The sequence below is a fragment of the Oncorhynchus nerka genome, linkage group LG1, assembly GCF_034236695.1.
Source record: "Oncorhynchus nerka isolate Pitt River linkage group LG1, Oner_Uvic_2.0, whole genome shotgun sequence".
NCBI classification, from domain to species: Eukaryota; Metazoa; Chordata; class Actinopteri; order Salmoniformes; family Salmonidae; genus Oncorhynchus; species Oncorhynchus nerka.
The window spans coordinates 48130093-48152426 of record NC_088396.1 but is presented as its reverse complement, the minus strand read 5'-3'; the positions used below and the strand labels follow the sequence as shown (position 1 = coordinate 48152426).

The window sequence follows — 22334 nt, the reverse complement described above, 5'->3', positions numbered from 1 at the left end:
CGAGCATGAATTAAATCAAATAGAAATCCCATCAGTACCTCATCATAAAACTCTGGGCTGTGTTGGTGATGTAATACCGCAGCAGAGGCATTCTCTGTAAACAGGGGTCCTCCTGGTCGACCATAGATGCACTGTGGGTAATAATAACAATAATGTTGTTATTAGGTTACCTGGTGTGGCAGGTAGCCTAGTGGTTAGAGCGTTGGACTAGTAACCGAAAGGTTGCAAGATTGAATCCCCGAGCTGACAAGGTAAAAATCTGTCATTCTGCCCCTGAACAAGGTAGTTAACCCACTCATCTTTCATGTTCCCTAGGTTGTCATTGAAAATAAGAATGTGTTCTTAACTGACTTGCCTAGTTAAAAAAAAAAAAAAAATGTTATTCCCCGAAGTGGTATACTGTTCCTCTGTACCAAACGACACTGTGGCATCCGATGAACTCTGCTGAGAAGGAGTCATATGAGTAGTAGCTTACCTTGAGCGAGACAGCCTCCTCTCCGTCAGAGTCCTTGAACTCGATGCAGACAGCTATGTTTCTAGCCTGAGGAGAGAGCAGACTGAATAATCAGAATAAAAGCTGACCCACGTGGAGATGCTGGAGGGAAACACATTTATGCTGGACACATTTATAGTAAAGTTGGAAAAGTAATATCATGATATTTAGTAGTCTCTCGTGACAGATTGTTACATGTAATCAAGTCTCTTTTTAGGCTCCCAAGTGGCGCAGCAGTCTAAGGCACTGCATGCCAGTGCAAGAGGCAACACTACAGACACACTGGTTTGAATCCAGGCTGTATCACATCCGGCCGTGATTGGGAGTCCCATAGGGCGGCTCACAATTGGCCCAGCGTCGTCCGGGTTTGGCCGAGGTAGGCCCGCCATTGTAAATAAGAATTTGTTATTAACTGACTTGCCTAGTTAAATAAAGGTTACATTTTTTAAAAACAATAAAAAAAAACATCTAGCAACATGAGATTTGTGTATCTTGATCAAACTGAGCAGTTTGTGCCTTTGTGACTATACCTTTGTGAAGGATTTTTGGCTGTCGTACTTCAGGTGCCTGGGGTAGACATAGAGGTGATTGTTGTAGATGGTGAACGGCTGGGAGCATTTGGCTATGTAGGGAACAAACTCCTCCACCTCAAAGTAGATGTTTGTCTTCTCACTGCTATCGAAAGTCCTCACAGGAATATAGGATGAGCTAATACAATCTACACACAGCGACAGAGACAGGACAGACGGGGGGGACAAATAAATAGCCGACAGACAATCAGACAAATCTGAGTTGAAGAGAAACAGCTTCCATCCTTTATGTTCCCAGTATGTGTTGAATTTGGAGGCCTTACTTGTCAAGTCAGGGGCAACATCATCAATGGTAACGTCTAAGTTTCCTAAGATTACAGGGAGCTTGGCCATCTTCTCTGGCCTAGGGAGAAGAAGCATAATAAGTACTGGTTAATGCCTTTGTTATCATCTACCTAGGAGGATCTGATGGAAAACAGGCAAACTGCCTGGAAACTGCCCTGTGAACAGACAGAACCCAAGAGGAGAAACTAAATGTTTGTAAAGGTGAGAAAACATCTGCGGTACAGGCTTTCATTGTGAAAGAGAATCTCTTCAGCCAAAAAAAACCTGCCTATGGGAATCAGCTTACGAAATACTCACTGTTATAACACTTTAATCATTCAGACTAAACAAGAATAAATTCAATATTCTCAATGTGATGTACTCGTACGATGAAACCAAAGTCAGCGAAGAATGCAGACGGTAGGAGTTACTAACTTTCTGAAGTCAGCCAGCAGTTTAAACATGTCATCGTTGGACAACTTGTTACTGTCCTGTCTGTAGATGGCGGAGAAACGTCCACTTTTGTCCAACGTCCCCGACGCATCTTTGAACAGAGGCCTGCAGGGAAGGAGAAATGAGAATCAAAAATGACAGGTCTGTTTCCAGTAGTTCTCTGGACAAAGCTCTGCTGATCTGGGCTTGATCTCAGAGGTGGTTTTCCACTGGTTTGGGCTTGATCTCAGAGGGGGTTTTCAACTGGTCTGGGCTAGATCTCAGAGGGGTTTTTCCACTGGTCTGGGTTAGATCTCAGAGAGAGGTTATTTAGAGTTATTTGGCAACTTTGGTTGTGAATGATACAAACCTTAGAATGCCTTAGAAATCAAAACATATATGGGCTGCATGATACGACTATAGACTATTGATGATTTGAGAAAGTCACAAAAAAAAGCTTGTGCTCTGTTCCTTGCCTCAGGCTGCACAGCTGTTCTCTCCTATTTTCACCCATCAGACTATTCTCAATCTTGTTCCATTATCAAATGGGCAGGAACAGGAACAGGGGGAGGAACAGGAACAGGGGCAGGAACAGGGTGAGGCACAGCAACAGGGGGAGGAACAGGAACAAGAACAGGAACAGGAGGAGGGGGAGGAACAGGGGGAGGAACAGGAACAGGAACAGGGGCAGGAACAGGAACAGGGGAGGGGGAGGAACAGGAACAGGGGGGGGGAGGAACAGGGGGAGGAACAGGAACAGGGGCAGGAACAAGGGAAGGGGGAGGAACAGGAACAGGGGAGGGGAGGAACAGGAACAGGAACAGGGGCAGGAACAGGGGCAGGAACAGGAACAAGGGAAGGGGGAGGAACAGGAACAGGGGGAGGAACAGGAACAGGGGGAGGAACAGGAACAGGGGCAGGAACAGGAACAGGGTCAGGAACAGGGTCAGGAACAGGGGCAGGAACAGGTGCAGGAACAGGAACTGGGGCAGGAACAGGGGCAGGAACAGGGGCAGGAACAAGAACAGGGGGAGGAACAGGAACAGGGGCAGGAACAGGTGGAGGAACAGGAACAGGGGGAGGAACAGGAACAGCAAATGGCAAATGGAGGCCGCTTTCCCCGCCGGTTCGTTTTTTTCAGTCATACAGAATCGGCTATTCCGGTATAATTATCGTAGCACCTGGGATCCTCCTCTTTTTAGTAGCAACCACCAACACTCTGCTTTCACAAAGGACTGTATATAGAAATGTCTGGGCTTTGAACAACCCTTATTTCACTCCATGCATCAACCACTGTTTAAGGAGCCTCTAGCTGCACAACAGGTGATATTCTGCCCAAACTCTGTGTGCCATGTGCTCTCCAACCCCTGTTCCTGCAGCTACCCAGTACTCTGTGTGCCATGGGCTCTCCAACCCCTGTTCCTGCAGCTACCCAGTACTCTGTGTGCCATGTGCTCTCCAACCCCTGTTCCTGCAGCTACCCAGTACTCTGTGTGCCATGTGCTCTCCAACCCCTGTTCCTGCAGCTACCCAGTACTCTGTGTGCCATGGGCTCTCCAACCCCTGTTCCTGCAGCTACCCAGTACTCTGTGTGCCATGGGCTCTCCAACCCCTGTTCCTGCAGCTACCCAGTACTCTGTGTGCCATGGGCTCTCCAACCCCTGTTCCTGCAGCTACCCAGTACTCTGTGTGCCATGGGATCTCCAACCCCTGTTCCTGCAGCTACCCAGTACCCTGTGTGCCATGGGCTCTCCAACCCCTGTTCCTGCAGCTACCCAGTACTCTGTGTGCCATGGGCTCTCCAACCCCTGTTCCTGCAGCTACCCAGTACTCTGTGTGCCATGGGCTCTCCAACCCCTGTTCCTGCAGCTACCCAGTACCCTGTGTGCCATGGGCTCTCCAACCCCTGTTCCTGCAGCTACCCAGTACCCTGTGTTCCATGGGCTCTCCAACCCCTGTTCCTGCAGCTACCCAGTACTCTGTGTGCCATGGGCTCTCCAACCCCTGTTCCTGCAGCTACCCAGTACTCTGTGTGCCATGGGCTCTCCAACCTCTGTTCCTGCAGCTACCCAGTACCCTGGAACATGAATAGTAAAACATCCGGGTTGGAGCGAGCGGTCGCATTCGCACTTCGGTCCGCAGGTTGTATAACTTTTCATTACATTTCATTACATTTCACTATAGTACAACGGTTTGATTTGTCTAATCTTAGCAATTTCTTCTTAGCTAGCTACATAGCCGTCTTTGTATCAAAGACTAGCCAGCTAGCTAACGTCCACCGTCTACCGAATAGCAGCACTGTAAAAACTATTACACTCAACTGAATGACCTGATTAGTGTAGTGTTAGCTAGCTACATAGTTGTCTTTGCTGTCTTCGTATCCAAGATAATTGTGTAGTTTAGAGTGTGTAGTCTTAGAGTGATTATCTTAATTTACCGAGGTTATCTAGCCAGCTATTTGTCGTCCTTAACGTAGGAGACACTGCTAGCTAGCCAACAGCTAGCCAACGTCTACCGAATAGAACTTCCTCACTCAACAACCCGGTCGCATTCCGCTTCGCTCCACAGGTAGTATCACATTTTCATTTAATTTCATTACAGTACAACGGTTTGATTTGTTTGATCGTAGCTAGCTACATAGCTAGCTACATAGCCGTCTTTGTATCAAAGATAATTGTGTAGTCTAGAGCGATTTTCTAGGTTAGCTAGCCAGCTATTGTCGTTCTTTTAACGCAACGTAACGTAATCAACACTGCTAGCTAGCCAGCTAGCCCCGAATAGCAGCACTGTAGAAACTATCACACTCAACGGAACGACTTGATTAGTGTAGTGTCAACAACGCAGCCACTGCCAGCTAGCCTACAAAGTCAACAACGCAGCCACTGCCAGCTAGCCTACTTCAGCAGTACTGTATCATTTTAATCATTTTAGTCAATAAGATTCTTGCTACGTAAGCTTAACTTTCTGAACATTCAAGACGTGTAGTCCACTTGTCATTCCAATCTCCTTTGCATTAGCGTAGCCTCTTCTGTAGCCTGTCAACTATGTGTCTGTCTATCCCTGTTCTCTCCTCTCTGCACAGACCATACAAACGCTCCACACCGCGTGGCCGCGGCCACCCTAATCTGGTGGTCCCAGCGCGCACGACCCACGTGGAGTTCCAGGTCTCCGGTAGCCTCTGGAACTGCCGATCTGCGGCCAACAAGGCAGAGTTCATCTCAGCCTATGCATCCCTCAGTCCCTCGACTTCTTGGCACTGACGGAAACATGGATCACCACAGATAACACTGCTACTCCTACTGCTCTCTCTTCGTCCGCCCACGTGTTCTCGCACACCCCGAGAGCTTCTGGTCAGCGGGGTGGTGGCACCGGGATCCTCATCTCTCCCAAGTGGTCATTCTCTCTTTCTCCCCTTACCCATCTGTCTATCGCCTCCTTTGAATTCCATGCTGTCACAGTTACCAGCCCTTTCAAGCTTAACATCCTTATCATTTATCGCCCTCCAGGTTCCCTCGGAGAGGTCATCAATGAGCTTGATGCCTTGATAAGCTCCTTTCCTGAGGACGGCTCACCTCTCACAGTTCTGGGCGACTTTAACCTCCCCACGTCTACCTTTGACTCATTCCTCTCTGCCTCCTTCTTTCCACTCCTCTCCTCTTTTGACCTCACCCTCTCACCTTCCCCCCTACTCACAAGGCAGGCAATACGCTCGACCTCATCTTTACTAGATGCTGTTCTTCCACTAACCTCATTGCAACTCCCCTCCAAGTCTCCGACCACTACCTTGTATCCTTTTCCCTCTCGCTCTCATCCAACACTTCCCACACTGCCCCTACTCGGATGGTATCGCGCCGTCCCAACCTTCGCTCTCTCTCCCCGCTACTCTCTCCTCTTCCATCCTATCATCTCTTCCCTCTGCTCAAACCTTCTCCAACCTATCTCCTGATTCTGCCTCCTCAACCCTCCTCTCCTCCCTTTCTGCATCCTTTGACTCTCTATGTCCCCTATCCTCCAGGCCGGCTCGGTCCTCCCCTCCCGCTCCGTGGCTCGACGACTCATTGCGAGCTCACAGAACAGGGCTCCGGGCAGCCGAGCGGAAATGGAGGAAAACTCGCCTCGCTGCGGACCTGGCATCCTTTCACTCCCTCCTCTCTACATTTTCCTCTTCTGTCTCTGCTGCTAAAGCCACTTTCTACCACTCTAAATTCCAAGCATCTGCCTCTAACCCTAGGAAGCTCTTTGCCACCTTCTCCTCCCTCCTGAATCCCCCCTCCTCCCTCTCTGCAGATGACTTCGTCAACCATTTTGAAAAGAAGGTCGACGACATCCGATCCTCGTTTGCTAAGTCAAACGACACCGCTGGTTCTGCTCACACTGCCCTACCCTGTGCTCTGACCTCTTTCTCCCCTCTCTCTCCAGATGAAATCTCGCGTCTTGTGACAGCCGGCCGCCCAACAACCTGCCCGCTTGACCCTATCCCCTCCTCTCTTCTCCAGACCATTTCCGGAGACCTTCTCCCTTACCTCACCTCGCTCATCAACTCATCCCTGACCGCTGGCTACGTCCCTTCCGTCTTCAAGAGAGCGAGAGTTGCACCCCTTCTGAAAAAACCTACACTCGATCCCTCCGATGTCAACAACTACAGACCAGTATCCCTTCTTTCTTTTCTCTCCAAAACTCTTGAACGTGCCGTCCTTGGCCAGCTCTCCCGCTATCTCTCTCAGAATGACCTTCTTGATCCAAATCAGTCAGGTTTCAAGACTAGTCATTCAACTGAGACTGCTCTTCTCTGTATCACGGAGGCGCTCCGCACTGCTAAAGCTAACTCTCTCTCCTCTGCTCTCATCCTTCTAGACCTATCGGCTGCCTTCGATACTGTGAACCATCAGATCCTCCTCTCCACCCTCTCCGAGTTGGGCATCTTCGGCGCGGCCCACACTTGGATTGCGTCCTACCTGACAGGTCGCTCCTACCAGGTGGCGTGGCGAGAATCTGTCTCCTCACCACGCGTTCTCACCACTGGCGTCCCCCAGGGCTCTGTTCTAGGCCCTCTCCTATTCTCGCTATACACCAAGTCACTTGGCTCTGTCATAACCTCACATGGTCTCTCCTATCATTGCTATGCAGACGACACACAATTAATCTTCTCCTTTCCCCCTTCTGATGACCAGGTGGCGAATCGCATCTCTGCATGTCTGGCAGACATATCAGTGTGGATGACGGATCACCACCTCAAGCTGAACCTCGGCAAGACGGAGCTGCTCTTCCTCCCGGGAAGGACTGCCCGTTCCATGATCTCGCCATCACGGTTGACAACTCCATTGTGTCCTCCTCCCAGAGCGCTAAGAACCTTGGCGTGATCCTGGACAACACCCTGTCGTTCTCAACTAACATCAAGGCGGTGGCCCGTTCCTGTAGGTTCATGCTCTACAACATCCGCAGAGTACGACCCTGCCTCACACAGGAAGCGGCGCAGGTCCTAATCCAGGCACTTGTCATCTCCCGTCTGGATTACTGCAACTCGCTGTTGGCTGGGCTCCCTGCCTGTGCCATTAAACCCCTACAACTCATCCAGAACGCTGCAGCCCGTCTGGTGTTCAACCTTCCCAAGTTCTCTCACGTCACCCCGCTCCTCCACTCCCTCCACTGGCTTCCAGTTGAAGCTCGCATCCGCTACAAGACCATGGTGCTTGCCTACGGCGCTGTGAGGGGAACGGCACCTCAGTACCTCCAGGCTCTGATCAGGCCCTACACCCAAACAAGGGCACTGCGTTCATCCACCTCTGGCCTGCTCGCCTCCCTACCACTGAGGAAGTACAGTTCCCGCTCAGCCCAGTCAAAACTGTTCGCTGCTCTGGCCCCCCAATGGTGGAACAAACTCCCTCACGACGCCAGGACAGCGGAGTTAATCACCACCTTCCGGAGACAACTGAAACCCCACCTCTTTAAGGAATACCTAGGATAGGATAAAGTAATCCTTCTCACCCCCACCCCCTTAAAAGATTTAGATGCACTATTGTAAAGTGGCTGTTCCACTGGATGTCATAAGGTGAACGCACCAATTTGTAAGTCGCTCTGGATAAGAGCGTCTGCTAAATGACTTAAATGTAATGTAAATGTAAATTTTCACAACAAAATATATTTCATTAAACTGTTGACAGCCCCTCTCTCTGTGCGCTGGAGAAAGGAATGAAGGAGAGAGAGGGGGAGATGAAAACACATAGTGGTGAGATATTCTGTAGCAACAGGTAATGTGTCAGCCTATTAATTATGAAAAAGAAAAAAACAAATTCCTTATTACTAGGCTGTTCAGAATCAAATACAAATGCACTATAATTGTAGGCCTAGCCGCCCTGCACAATCAATGAACCAACAGCATTGCCTAGGCCTATACTTTCTCTCCCAGACTCATGAATAGACATTTTGGAACATAGCACAAGGTAACCAGTCCATCTAGTATGCATAATAATACTGCCCACACTCAAAAGGCGATTAGTAGAATGTGTTTCATTTTGGTGTAAAGGCTAGACTAAGTATGTACCAAAAAAAAAAGTTCTGCCATGAGTAATATGTGGTAGGCTATGTATTGTATAATAGCACAATTATTACTTTAATTCAGTTTTTTTTTAAATGGTGTCGAGCTCATATGTAGGTCTACGCGTATGCACTATTTTCATGGGTGTTTTGAATGAATCATCACATTAGAAAGCACTGGCCATTTAATTGTGTTAGGCTATGAAACACAATGTTTTCCACTCAGTTTTCAACCTGTTTTTCTTTCTTTAAAAATGTATCAATCACTGTGAGGTGAGTTTTAAAAGCACACACTGTTTTGATGATATGTTTGATGTGATTTTCAATTGCATTTGCATTGATGTTAGAGGGACAATAGAGCCCTGAGTACCAGGCCATTAGGATCTGATGGAGGGACAATAGAGCCCTGAGTACCAGGCCATTAGGACCTGATGGAGGGACAATAGAGCCCTGAGTACCAGGCCATTAGGACCTGATGGAGGGACAATAGAGCCCCGAGTACCAGGCCATTAGGACCTGATGGAGGGACAATAGAGCCCCGAGTACCAGGCCATTAGGACCTGATGGAGGGACAATAGAGCCCTGAGTACCAGGCCATTAGGACCTGATGGAGGGACAATAGAGCCCTGAGTACTAGGCCATTAGGACCTGATGGAGGGACAATAGAGCCCTGAGTACTAGGCAATTAGGAGCTGATGGAGGGACAATAGAGCCCTGAGTACCAGGCCATTAGGACCTGATGGAGGGACAATAGAGCCCTGAGTACTAGGCCATTAGGACCTGATGGAGGGACAATAGAGCCCTGAGTACCAGGCCATTAGGACCTGATGGAGGGACAATAGAGCCCTGAGTACCAGGCCATTAGGACCTGATGGAGGGACAATAGAGCCCCGAGTACCAGGCCATTAGGACCTGATGGAGGGACAATAGAGCCCCGAGTACCAGGCCATTAGGATCTGATGGAGGGACAATAGAGCCCTGAGTACCAGGCCATTAGGACCTGATGGAGGGACAATAGAGCCCTGAGTACCAGGCCATTAGAACCTGATGGAGGGACAATATAACCCTGAGTACCAGGCCATTAGAACCTGATGGAGGGACAATAGAACCCTGAGTACCAGGCCATTTGGACCTGATGGAGGGACAATAGAGCCCTGAGTACCAGGCCACTAGGACATGATGGCAGTTAGTAAATTGGATACTGCCAACGCATGTCCAGAGCGTATAAAAGGAGATTACCGTGACTCGATGGTCACGTGGAAGGACTGCCGGTGTGGCGGTAATACAATCATCGCATCAGCCCTATTTACCAGTGTCAAAAATGTAATTTATTTAATTATTTAATTTCATCTAGATATTTTGTAGTCAAAGCGATGCCATACTAAACAGACCTACTATCAAGTTCCTCTAATAATGACAAGATATTCCAAAAGGTCAAAGCATCTTTCAATAACCTCTAACTATAACCATCAGTTCAGTTCAGTAACCGTCCAGTACCTGGCGGCCCATCCAAAAGGCATCCTGTACTGGCCCAACCGGCTGCAAGACAATTTGGCATTTTTCAGAACCTTCTGTGCCACCTGGTGGGAGAAAGGAACAGAGTATGAGTGGTCCATTCTGATCTGACAATACAGACAGGGGTGATGGGCAGCAGTCCAGGCTCCTATTGAGTTAGCTCTGAGGCCTGCCAAGCCACCCACACCCACCCACCCCCACCCCCACCACACACACACACACACACACACACACACACACACACACACACACACACACACACACACACACACACACACACACACACACACACACACACACACACACACACACACACACACACACACACACACACACACACACACACACACACACACACACACACACACACACACACACACACACACACACACACACACACACACCCTGAAAATAGTCCCTAATGCAGTTCAGATTTTCTCTGTTAAAACCGATTACTTCTCCGTATAACAGAACAGAACCAGACTTGTAAAACCAATGCTTGTGGAGTGTTATTGTAACCAGACAGCACTTACCGATGTGTATGATTTTATCATTCATCATGTGGAATAATCTAATTGACTGTTGTGTTTTGTGATGCCGAGGCCCCGCAACAGAGCGTACCTTGGTGGAGTCTGAGCTCTTCATGTAGGGCTCAGCACAGTGTGTGATTCCTCCCTGGAGGACCTTCTCAATGCGAGCTAACAGGAAGATATCTGGGTGTGGACACGTTACAGAGAACACTCCCTGTGGCGAGACAAAGCAACAGTGAAAACAAGAGTATGAGTGAAACATTGTTTTTAAAGGTTCTTCTGTGTATTGGCTGTACATGACGGTCAGACAAAAACATCCACATACCATTTAAAAACATTTAATATGCAGACCTAAATCTGTACAGGTAGCTACATTAAAGTATATCAATCATATCATATTGAAAGTGAAATATTCTATATAGATGAATATAATCTCTACACCTGTCTGGGGTACAGCATGGCCTCCTCAGGCAGACCGTGGACCTCCCTCTGCAACCCCAGCAAGGCGTCCCCACCCCCGTTCATAGACTGGCTGCTGGGGTTGGCCACCAGCTGTCTGACGGACGGGTGGTTCAGGTCCACATGGAAGTCTGACGAGATCTTCCTGCTATTCTGGATGTCGAACAGCGACAGGGTCACATAGAACGGCTCCACCTGGAAATTAAGCAACAGGAAAAGTGTCGTAGCTGGTGTAGTAAACACATGTAGAGGATGACACTAAATACAATGCTAGTCTTTGCCATTTATAGATGATACTGTGATGCCACAGAAGGTTCATGAGTTTGACAAGAGACTGGCTGAATGCCTTTCAGTGTACCTCTGTCAGGTCAGTGTATCTCTGTCTATGTCAGGTCTGTATACCTGAACAGGTTGACATGTTCTCTCGGTAATGGACAGGCTGCCTGCCCTCCTTTAAACAGTGCCTTCAGCCATTACTATGGCTCTCGGCGGGTTACTAACCCAGAGCTCCCACGCAAAAAAGACAAACAGCAGTGATGACATACGTCAGAGATGTGATCCCTCCACACCTCTCTTTGTCACTCACCCATTGTTCCGAGCAAATACTGGTTATAAAACAATAGGATATCTGTCTCACATTGAGCACTGACTCATGGAGAACTAGGGGAAGGAGATCTGGCTCACATTGAGCACTGACTCATGGAGAACTAGGGGAAGGAGATCTGGCTCACATTGAGCACTGACTCATGGAGAACTAGGGGAAGGAGATCTGTCTCACATTGAGCACTGACTCATGGAGAACTAGGGGAAGGAGATCTGGCTCACATTGAGCACTGACTCATGGAGAACTAGGGGAAGGAGATCTGGCTCACATTGAGCACTGACTCATGGAGAACTAGGGGAAGGAGATCTGGCTCACATTGAGCACTGACTCATGGAGAACTAGGGGAAGGAGATCTGGCTCACATTCCACACTGACTCATGGAGAACTAGGGGAAGGAGATCTGGCTCAAATTGAGCACTGACTCATGGAGAACTAGGGGAAGGATATCTGTCTCACATTGAGCACTGACTCATGGAGAACTAGGGGAAGGAGATCTGGCTCACATTGCACACTGACTCATGGAGAACTAGGGGAAGGAGATCTGGCTCACCTTGAGCACTGACTCATGGAGATCTAGGGGAAGGAGATCTGTCTCACATTGCGCACTGACTTATGGAGATCTGGGGGAAGGAGATATGGCTCACCTCGAGCACTGACTCATGGAGATCTAGGGGAAGGAGATCTGGCTCACCTCGAGCACTGACTCATGGAGATCTAGTGGAAGGAGATCTGGCTCACCTCGAGCACTGACTCATGGACAACTAGGGGAAGGAGATCTGTTTCACCTCGAGCACTGACTCATGGAGAACTAGGGGAAGGAGATCTGCCTTACGTTTGTTGTTGGTCCCTCGTCATTCTCCTCTACACAGCTCTGCAGGTTGAAGGCCAGGTCATTGCAATTGACCAAAATGCGCTTGCCAAACTTTTCTTCATATTGCTTTATATCTGGCTCAATTCCTGAGAAGTCAAGTTTCTAAAGAGACAAAAAGAGCGTAGGTTAGGTTTATTTTAACCATAATTTAGAGCTGGGGGATTGTCAAATACCTTTCTGAAAATTCGATAGTTACGAACCTGTGTGTCCGGATCCAAGGTGAACAGTTTCAATCTGGTCTCGTTCCTCATTTTAGATTCAATATCTCTTGCACTCTGAGGACAAGACATTTTTTTAATATAAATACCCAGACCACAGCTTTCCTTACTAGGCAGAACTCTTTAAGCAAAAAGGTTTTCAGATCGAACTGCTTTTATCACTTGAACATTTCTCTTCATTTGAGTCCATCCGGAGTTGAGGTTTCCTATAACGTGCTGATCAAGACAGACTCAATGGTAAAGTCAGGTGGTGCCTATCACCACGGCAAAGCCTGTCAAGCACTCTGTCAGACATCTGCTTTGTTAGTAACTGCTACCATCAGATTCCATGCACATACAGTATGGCTTATCTATAGGCTGATTACTCATCAAGGCTAACCTACGGACATGTGATCCTAGGAGTCCACCTCAGAGCCCAGGCTGTTCCAGGAAACCCAGCCGTTGAAGTCTGCCCAAGTACTGAGTGCTTCAGCAAATGGTCATGGAAATCTCTTAAGGTAGCTTTCCACTATGGGAAAGAACCAGATATTGGTTCCTCTCCTGCTTTTGGTCGCTTTTCAAACAGCAGGAGCTGTCATTTGTCTGTGTGTCTCTGTCAGGTCATTTGTATTTTTTATTCTATTTTCCTATATTATGTTCCCCTAACCCTACCACCCCTCCACTAATTGGAGTAAACTAATGGACAAAATATCTTAGGCTTCTACTTCCAGATTATACATACTATATACAGTCGTGACCAAAGGTTTTGAGAATGACACAAATATACATTTTCACAAAGTCTGCAGCCTCAGTTTGTATGATGGCAATTTGCATATACTCCAGAATGTTATGAAGAGTGATCAGATGAATTGCAGTTAATTGCAAAGTCCCTCTTTGCCATGCAAATGAACTGAATCCCCCAAAAACATTTCCACTGCATTTCAGCCCTGCCACAAAAGGACCAGCTGATATCATGTTAGTGATTCCCTCGTTAACACAGGTGTGTGTTGACGAGGACAAGGCCGGAGATCACAGTGTCTCCTGACCCATCCTGTCTCAGCCTCCAGTATTTATGCTGCAGTAGTTTATGTGTCGGGGGGCTAGGGTCAGTTTGTTATACCTGGAGTACTTATCCTGTCTTATCCGGTGTCCTGTGTGAATTTAAGTATGCTCTCTTTAATTCTCTCTTTCTCTCGGAGGACCTGAGCCGTAGGACCATGCCTCAGGACTACCTGGCATTATGACTCCTTGCTCTCCCCAGTCCACCTGGCCGTGCTGCTGCTCCAGTTTCAACTGTTCTGCCTGCGGATATGGAATCCTGACCTGTTCACCGGACATGCTACCTGTCCCACCAGACCTGCTGTTTTCAACTCTCTAGAGACAGCAGGAGTGGTAGAGATACTCTTAATGATTGGCTATGAAAAGCCAACTGACATTTACTCCTGAGGTGCTGACTTGCTGCACCCTTGACAACTACTGTGATTATTATTATTTGACCATGCTGGTCATTTATGAACATTTGAACATCTTGGCCATGTTCTGTTATAATCTCCACCCGGCACAGCCAGAAGAGGACTGGCCACCCCTCATAGCCTGGTTCCTCTCTAGGTTTCTTCCTAGGTTTTGGCCTTTCTAGGGAGTTTTTCCTAGCCACCGTGCTTCTACACCTGCATTGCTTGCTGTTTGGGGTTTTAGGCTGGGTTTCTGTACATCACCTTCAGATACCAGCTGATGTACGAAGGGCTATATAAATACATTTGATTTGATTTGAGATCACTCTCTCATGCTGATTGAGTTTGAATAACAGACTTGAAGCTTCAAAAGGAGGGTGGTGCTTGGAATCATTGTTCTTCCTCTGTCAACCACGGTTACCTGCAAGGAAACATGTGCCGTCAGCATTGCTTTGCACAAAAAGGGCTTCCCAGGCAAGGATATCATTGCCAGTAAGATTGCACCTAAATCAACCATTTATCGGATCATCACAAGAACTTCAAGGAGAGCGGTTCAATTGTTATGAAGAAGGCTTCAGGGCGCCCAAGAAAGTCCAGCAAGCGCCAGGATCGTCTCCTAAAGTTGATTCAGCTGCGGGATCGGGGCACCATCAGTACAGACCTTGCTCAGGAATGGCAGCAGGCAGGTGTGAGTGCATCTGCACGCACAGTGAGGCGAAGACTTTTGGAGGATGGCCTGGTGTCAAGAAGGGCAGCAAAGATGCCAATTCTCTCCAGGAAAAACATCAGGGACAGATTGATATTTTGCAAAAGGTACAGGGATTGGACTGCTGAGGACTGGGGTAAAGTCATTTTCTCTGATGAATCCCCTTTCCGATTGTTTGGGGCATCCGGGAAAAAGCTTGTCCGGAGAAGACAAGGTGAGCGCTACAATCAGTCCTGTGTCATGCCAACAGTAAAGCATCCTGAGACCATTCATGTGTGGGGTTGCTTCTCAGCCAAGGGAGTGGGCTCACTCACAATTTTGCCTAAGAACACAGCCATGAATAAAGAATGGTACCAACACATCCTCCAAGAGCAACTTCTCCCAACCATCCAGGAACAGTTTGGTGATGAACAGTGCCTTTTCCAGCATGATGGACCACCTTGCTATAAGGCAAACGTGATAACTAAGTGGCTCGGGGAACAAAACATCGATATTTTGCGTCCATGGCCAGGAAACTCCCCAGACCTTAATCCCATTGAGAACTTGTGGTCAATCCTCAAGAGGCGGGTGGACAAACAAAAACCCACAAATTCTGACAAACTCCAAGCATTGATTATGCAGGAACGGGCTGCCATCAGTCAGGATGTGGCCCAGAAGTTAATTGATGCATGCCAGGGCGGATTGTAGAGGTCTTGAAAAAGAAGGGTCAACACTGCAAATATTGACTCTTTGCATCAACTTCATGTAATTGTCAATAAAAGCCTTTGACACTTATGAAATGCTTGTAATTATACTTCAGTATTCCATAGTAACATCTGACAAAAATATCTAAAGACACTGAAGCAGAAAACTTTGTGGAAATTAATATTTGTATAATTCTCAAAATAGTTATCTTTTGTTTGTTTTTAATCCCAATCCTTAGCTACCCTCAACCCCTCCCATCTATCTCTGAAGACCATCCAGTTTGATCTTGTTGTTTTTAGTCCCATCCTTCAGCTCCACTCAACCCCTCCCATCTATCTCTGAAGACCATCCAGTTTGATCTTGTTGTTTTTAGTCCCAATCCTTAGCTACCCTCAACCCCTCCCATCTATCTCTGAAGACCATCCAGTTTGATCTTGTTGTTTTTAGTCCCAATCCTTAGCTACCCTCAACCCCTCCCATCTATCTCTGAAGACCATCCAGTTTGATCTTGTTGTTTTTAGTCCCATCCTTCAGCTCCACTCAACCCCTCCCATCTATCTCTTAACACCATCCATTTATTTTATTTTATTTACCACATATTTTCTGTGATGTTTCACCAAAGTCCTGAACCTTTCTATTCTCATAGTTTCTACCAATTGTAAAATAAATATATATGTTTTTGCTAGAAGTATTATTATATTACTGATCATGTGACTATGACTTCTAAAATCACCCAGCAGTGCTATTTGCAGAGTTAGGTCCAGGTAAATGTATTATTATATTACTGATCATGTGACTATGACTTCTAAAATCACCCAGCAGTGCTATTTGCAGAGTTAGGTCCAGGTAAATGTATTATTATATTACTGATCATGTGACTATGACTTCTAAAATCACCCAGCAGTGCTATCTGCAGAGTTAGGTCCAGGTAAATGTATTATTATATTACTGATCATGTGACTATGACTTCTAAAATCACCCAGCAGTGCTATTTGCAGAGTTAGGTCCAGGTAAATGTATTATTATATTACTGATCATGTGACTATGACTTCTAAAATCACCCAGCAGTGCTATTTGCAGAGTTAGGTCCAGGTAAATGTTGCAATTCTTCAGCCATTCCTGGACCTGTGAGCAAAAACAAGCTACATATGGACAATACCCAAAACAAATGATCTAATGACTGTGTCTCTTCGCAGCAAAATCTGCAAAGTTAGGAAGGATGTTTCCCCCATATATATAACATTCTATTGGTTGCAAAGTATTTTCTATAATATGTATATTTTTTAAATGCTAAATTTTGAATCCGTTGTTGTTTTGCATATCAATTGGTACATTGAAAATCTCTTCCCAGCTATTTTGCAATCTATACGACACAGCTTTAAAAAGAAATTGGTTGTTAAATTAAAAAAACAATATTTTGGAGATTATTTCATTTTCAAATAACCGAGAGTAATCTGAATAAATGGAGAAAAAAAACTTCATTCTTGAACATGGGGTGAGACTAATCTGCTAGAGAACCAGTTCGGATTCAAGCATATATGACTGAAGCCTTTTGTGAGAGGTCTAATTTTGGTCATATAATAAAAAAAAAAACAGGTCTCTAGGTGTAGGCAGGGCCATAAGCAAATAGGTCAACTGGGATATGACTAAAGAGTTAATCAGGGGGATTTCTCCACAAATAGACAGGTCATTTTCCTTTCCATGGTAGCAAGATCTTATCTATTTTTGCTCTGTCAGGTCTTACTTGAGATAGAAAATAATGTTTAAAATGGAGGTGTGAACACACCAGTTGAAGCTAATCAAAGCCATAGGTTTGGGGAGGAGACTGCTCTCTGAGAAGCCTGGCTGACTGGCTACTCTCTACGTACTTACCATGGTGAAGTGATTTCATGGTGTAACTACTTTATGTCTCATGTGAACAGGGCATAAATAATCATTCTGCTTGGGACCGCCCATTAGTGAAAACAGGACCCACCTGAAAGCTGTCCATACTCCCCAACGAACTGTCTGCCTTTCCCGGCTCGTCATCTGCCACAGAAAAAAAGGGCAGAGCACCCCATTGAAAACAGATGTTCAACAATTCCACTATTTTACAGGCTACAACTCCATTATCACACCTCTTCCTTAATCACACACTACTAAACAGTTAAGTAGAGTAAACAGTGACTTAGACTGCCCCGAGAACAGCGAGGACAGTTAGAAAAACAAAGCAGGCCTTAGATCAGATCCTAGAGCCCTTATGGGAACCACTGGGTTGTTTTACCCCTAGGAAAGCGTGATTACTAAAAGGTAGTGAGAGTGAACGGTGTTCTTTCCTCCTGGCTCAGGCCTCAGATCAGATTAAACTCCTGGGTGGTCCTCCAGCTCCACCATCACCAGATTAGAAGGAGAACACAGAGTTCACATTTACAGACAAGACTGTTAATGATGTGTGTTTAGCTTGTACAGGAACTAGTACCATTATCATCTCTGTCTTCGCCAGTCTGGTCCAAGGTGTTTTAAACTACTCAATTACAGCCCGTCAGTTTGGCGCTTTATGCTAGCTATGCCCCGCAACAGGGTTATTTACATGGGCGGTTGATGAAAGAATGTACTTAGGCAGACTGTATTTACACATGGCTTCTCTTGGCCCGACAGGCAGACAAGTGTACTGCAGTGAACCCTGGGAGGTTTTCTTTGTATTGCTGACACTTTGAGAAGCACATTCTCCTTGAACTAGGGGTTTTGTTGAAAGAGCATTTACACAGAAATCTTTGTCTCCACTCTTAACTCCCATCCTTGAACTCTGAAAACACACACACACACACACGCACATGCACAGCACGACCGGCACAGCACACATGCACATCACACACACAGACACGCATGGGCTCACACGCCCCCACACACACGTCATACACACACCGTCGTGGATGTCCCCGTTCCTCTTCTCCTGCATGGCGATCTCAAAGCTGCTGTGGAGGATCTTGTTGAGAGTGCTGATCCAGTCCTCCATCTCTCCCTCGCTGTCGGCAGCCAGCAGGTACGTGCTCTTGTCCTGCATCTTCAGCTCAAAGGCAAAGCGCCGCACCCTGTTATTCTGCAGACAGACACAGAGGAGGAGAGGAGGAGGATAGGAGAGGAGAGGAGAGGAGAGGAGAGGAGAGGAGAGGAGAGGAGAGGAGAGGAGAGGAGAGGAGAGGAGAGGAGAGGAGGAGGACATCATTGTTTAGGTAATGCTGTAGTGGAGGGAAGGTTGCTAAGGAAACGCAACAGAGGATCAACTACAATATGAGGACTGTGCTCTGATCTCTAGAAAAAGCAATGCCGTATCATCTCAGAAAACAGCATTTATTTATTTTATTTTTTATTTCACCTTTATTTAACCAGGTAGGCTAGTTGAGAACAAGTTCTCATTTGCAACTGCAACCTGGCCAAGATAAAGCGTAGCAATTCGACACATACAACAACACAGAGTTACACATGGAATAAACAAAACATACAGTCAATAATACAGTAGAACAAAATAAAACAAAAAGTCTATACAGTGGGTGCAAAGGAGGTAAGTTAAGGAAATAAATTGGCCATGGTGGCAAAGTAATTACAATATAGCAATTAAACACTGGAATGGTAGATCTGACAGCTGGTGCTTAAAGCCAGTAAGGGGGATATGAGTCTCCAGCTTCAGAGATTTTTGCAATTCGTTCCAGTCATGGGCAGCAGAGAACTGGAAGGAAAGACGACCAAAGGAGTAATTGGCTTTGGGGATGACCAGTGATATATAGCTACTAGAGCGGTTGCTACGAGTGGGTGCTGCTATGGTGACCAGTGAGCTGAGATAAGGCGGGGCTTTACCTAGCAGAGACTGGGAGAGACTCTCTCTGGAAGGAGAGTTTACAGTCTAACCAGACACCCAGGTATTTGTAGTTGTCCACGTATTCTAAGTCAGAGCCGTCCAGAGTAGTGATGCTGGACGGGCGAGCAGGTGTGGGCAGTGATCGATTGAATAGCATGCATTTAGTTTTACTTGCGTTTAAGAGCAGTTGGAGGCCACAGAAGGAGAGTTGTATGGCATTGAAGCTCGTCTGGAGGTTAGTTAACACAGTGCCCAAGAAGGGGACAGAAGAAAACAGAATGGTGTTGTCTGCGTAGAGGTGGATCAGAGAATCACCAGCAGCAAGAGCAACATCATTGATGTATACAGAAAAGACAGTCGGCCCGAGAATTGAACCCTGTGGCACACCCATAGAGACTGTCAGAGGTCCGGACAACAGGCCCTCCGATTTTACACACTGAACTCTATCAGAGAAGTAGTTGGTACACCAGGCAAGGCAATCATTTGAGAAACCAAGGCTGTCGAGTCTGCCAATAAGAATGTTGTGATTGACAGAGTCGAAAGCCTTGGCCAGGTCGATGAATACGGCTGCACAGTAATGTCTCTTATCGATGGCGGTTATGATGTCGTTTAGAACCTTGAGCGTGGCTGAGGTGCACCCATGACCAGCTCTGAAACCAGATTGCATAGCGGAGATGGTGCGATGTGATTCAAAATGGTCAGTAATCTGTTTGTTAACTTGGCTTTCGAAGACCTTAGAGATGCAGGGTAGGATAGATATAGGTCTGTAGCAGTTTGGGTCTAGAGTGTCACCCCCTTTGAAGAGGGGAATGACCGCGGCAGCTTTCCAATCTTTGGGAATCTCAGACGATACGAAAGAGAAGTTGAACAGGCTAGTAATAGGGGTTGCAACAATTTCGGCAGATCATTTTAGAAAGAGAGGGTCCAGATTGTCTAACCCGGCTGATTTGTAGAGGTCCAGATTTTGCAGCTCTTTCAGAACATCAGCTATCTGGATTTGGGTAAAGGAGAAATGGTGGGGGCTTTGGTGGGTTGCTGTGGAGGGTGCCGGGCAGTTGACCGGGGTATGGGTAGCCATGTGGAAAGCATGGCCAGCCGTAGAGAAATGCTTATTGAAATTCTCAATTATAGTGGATTTATCGGTGGTGACAGTGTTTCCTAGCCTCAGAGCAGTGGGCAGCTGGGAGGAGATGCTCTTATTCTCCATGGACTTTACAGTGTCCCAGAACTTTTTTGAGTTAGTACTACAGGATGCAAATCCGTTTGAAAAAGCTTGCCTTAGCTTTTCTAACTGCCTGTGTATATTTGTTCCTAACTTCCCTGAAAAGTTACATATCACGGGGGCTATTCGATGCTAATGCAGAACGCCACAGGATGTTTTTGTGCTGGTCAAGGGCAGACAGGTCTGGAGTGAACCAAGGACTATATCTATTCCTAGTTCCACATTTTTTGAGAGGGGCATGCTTATTTAAGATGGTGAGGAAGGCACTTTTAAAGAATAAAGCATGAATCGGGCGGCAGGGTAGCGTAGTGGTTAGAGCATTGGACTAGTACCCGAAAGGTTGCAAGTTCAAATCCCTGAGCTGACAAGGTACAAATCTGTTGTTCTGCCCCTGAACAGGCAGTTAACCCACTGTTCCTAGGCAGTCATTGAAAATAAGAATTTGTTCTTAACTGACTTGCCTAGTTAAATAAAGGTGAAATATATATTTTTTTAAATGTAGTTATTTTTTAAAAAGAGGATGATTACAGTGTGTGCAGGTCAAGTGTGAGTGTGTGTTTCTTACAGTCTAAAATCAAATGTACAACTGTGAATAAAATACAAATAAAACAGGTCAAAATGTTCTGATCCACCTTCCAAAGTTAACATCTAATATATTGGCAAGCCACCAGAAGGCAGCTGCTGCTTGGTTTTATGATCTGTTTCATGGGACTATGAAGAGAGAGCGTTACTGGAAACAACAATCCTCTCCCCCCAGTAGAAATTGCATTGACTTTTTAACTTTTGACTTGAGATTTTGTAATAACTACCACAACTGATCAATTGATGTTGTATCTATTTACACACTAAAGGGTAAGAAAACACAGGGAAACAGTTGTGCACATATTTGACAACAATAACATCATTATCCATCTTTCTGGTATTTAGGAAAGCTTAAAAAAATGATTATTTGTGTTGGTTAGAGAGACACAGAAGGGAATAAACCAACTGAGTGAACACACAGAGGAGCAAGGTGCTAGGTAGAAAGTATTTCCATATGCGCAACAAAGAGCGTAGTGCTGCCAGCACTGCAGCTGAGCTCTTATAAAGGGACTGAGTCTGCCAGCAGCACTGCAGCTGAGCTCTTATAAAGGGACTGAGTCTGTCAGCAGCACTGAACCGTGGAGTTGACCTATGGCCCCCAATCAGCCAGAAAGAATGATGTCACTACCTCAGGTCGGCCTCAGATCGTCTCAGTTACACACCTCCAGAAGCTGGTGATTCAGTCGTATTCAACTGGTATACAATATTCCGTAAGAAGTTTCCAGAATTGTTATTTTTACATAAGCAATGTTTTGGTCATCAACCTTATGGTCCAGTTCAGTTGTGGAGCCATAGGTTTACCGTCTGTACCTCTAAAAAGACGAGCTATTGGCTCAAAGCATTAGAAACCTGCAAAACCAAACGACCATACGTTTGCTCCTGGATAAGAAACATAGGCCTACAGAGCACCCAATTCAACAAATGTAAAGAAGACAAGGCAACACCGGCCAGGACATCAATACAAACAGGTGTGTGTACAGCTAACATGCTAGTAAGCCAAGGCTAAACAGATTGCTGGGTAGCCAAGGCTAAACAGATAGCTAGGTAGCCAAGGCTAAACAGATAGCTAGGTATTCAGGCCAAAGAGTTCAATTTTGGTTTCATTAGACCAGAGAATCTTGTTTCTCATGGTCTGAGAGTCTTTAGTTGCCTTTTGGCAAACTCCAAGTGGGCTGTCATGTGCCTTTTACTGAGAAGTGGTTTCTATCTGACCACTCTACCATGAAGGCCTTCTGGAAGGTTCTCCCATCTCCACAGAGGACCTTTGAGCTCTAACAGAGTGACCATCGGGTTCTTGGTCACCTCCATGACCGAGAGCCTTCTCCCCTGATTGCTCAGTTTGGCCGGGCGGCCAGCTCTAGGAAG

The 22334-nt window shown here is 46.4% G+C and overlaps 1 protein-coding gene across 10 annotated transcripts in view; it reads right to left on the bottom strand.

Annotated features, from left to right (window-relative positions):
• The window catches only part of LOC115124084 (dedicator of cytokinesis protein 9-like), a 229148-nt gene that overhangs the window by 87356 nt on the left and 119458 nt on the right, over window positions 1-22334 (bottom strand). For all 10 annotated transcript variants that reach the window (XM_065019375.1, XM_065019381.1, XM_065019383.1 and 7 more), the window contains exons 8-19: window positions 18235-18409; window positions 17306-17358; window positions 12493-12567; window positions 12254-12394; window positions 10800-11012; window positions 10450-10572; window positions 9811-9893; window positions 1783-1905; window positions 1347-1426; window positions 1024-1211; window positions 476-541; window positions 39-131 (exon numbers count right to left, since the gene is read on the bottom strand). In XM_065019375.1, coding sequence (XP_064875447.1) covers window positions 39-131; window positions 476-541; window positions 1024-1211; window positions 1347-1426; window positions 1783-1905; window positions 9811-9893; window positions 10450-10572; window positions 10800-11012; window positions 12254-12394; window positions 12493-12567; window positions 17306-17358; window positions 18235-18409 — 1413 coding nt within the window. The remainder of the gene's footprint in view (window positions 1-38; window positions 132-475; window positions 542-1023; window positions 1212-1346; window positions 1427-1782; window positions 1906-9810; window positions 9894-10449; window positions 10573-10799; window positions 11013-12253; window positions 12395-12492; window positions 12568-17305; window positions 17359-18234; window positions 18410-22334) is intronic.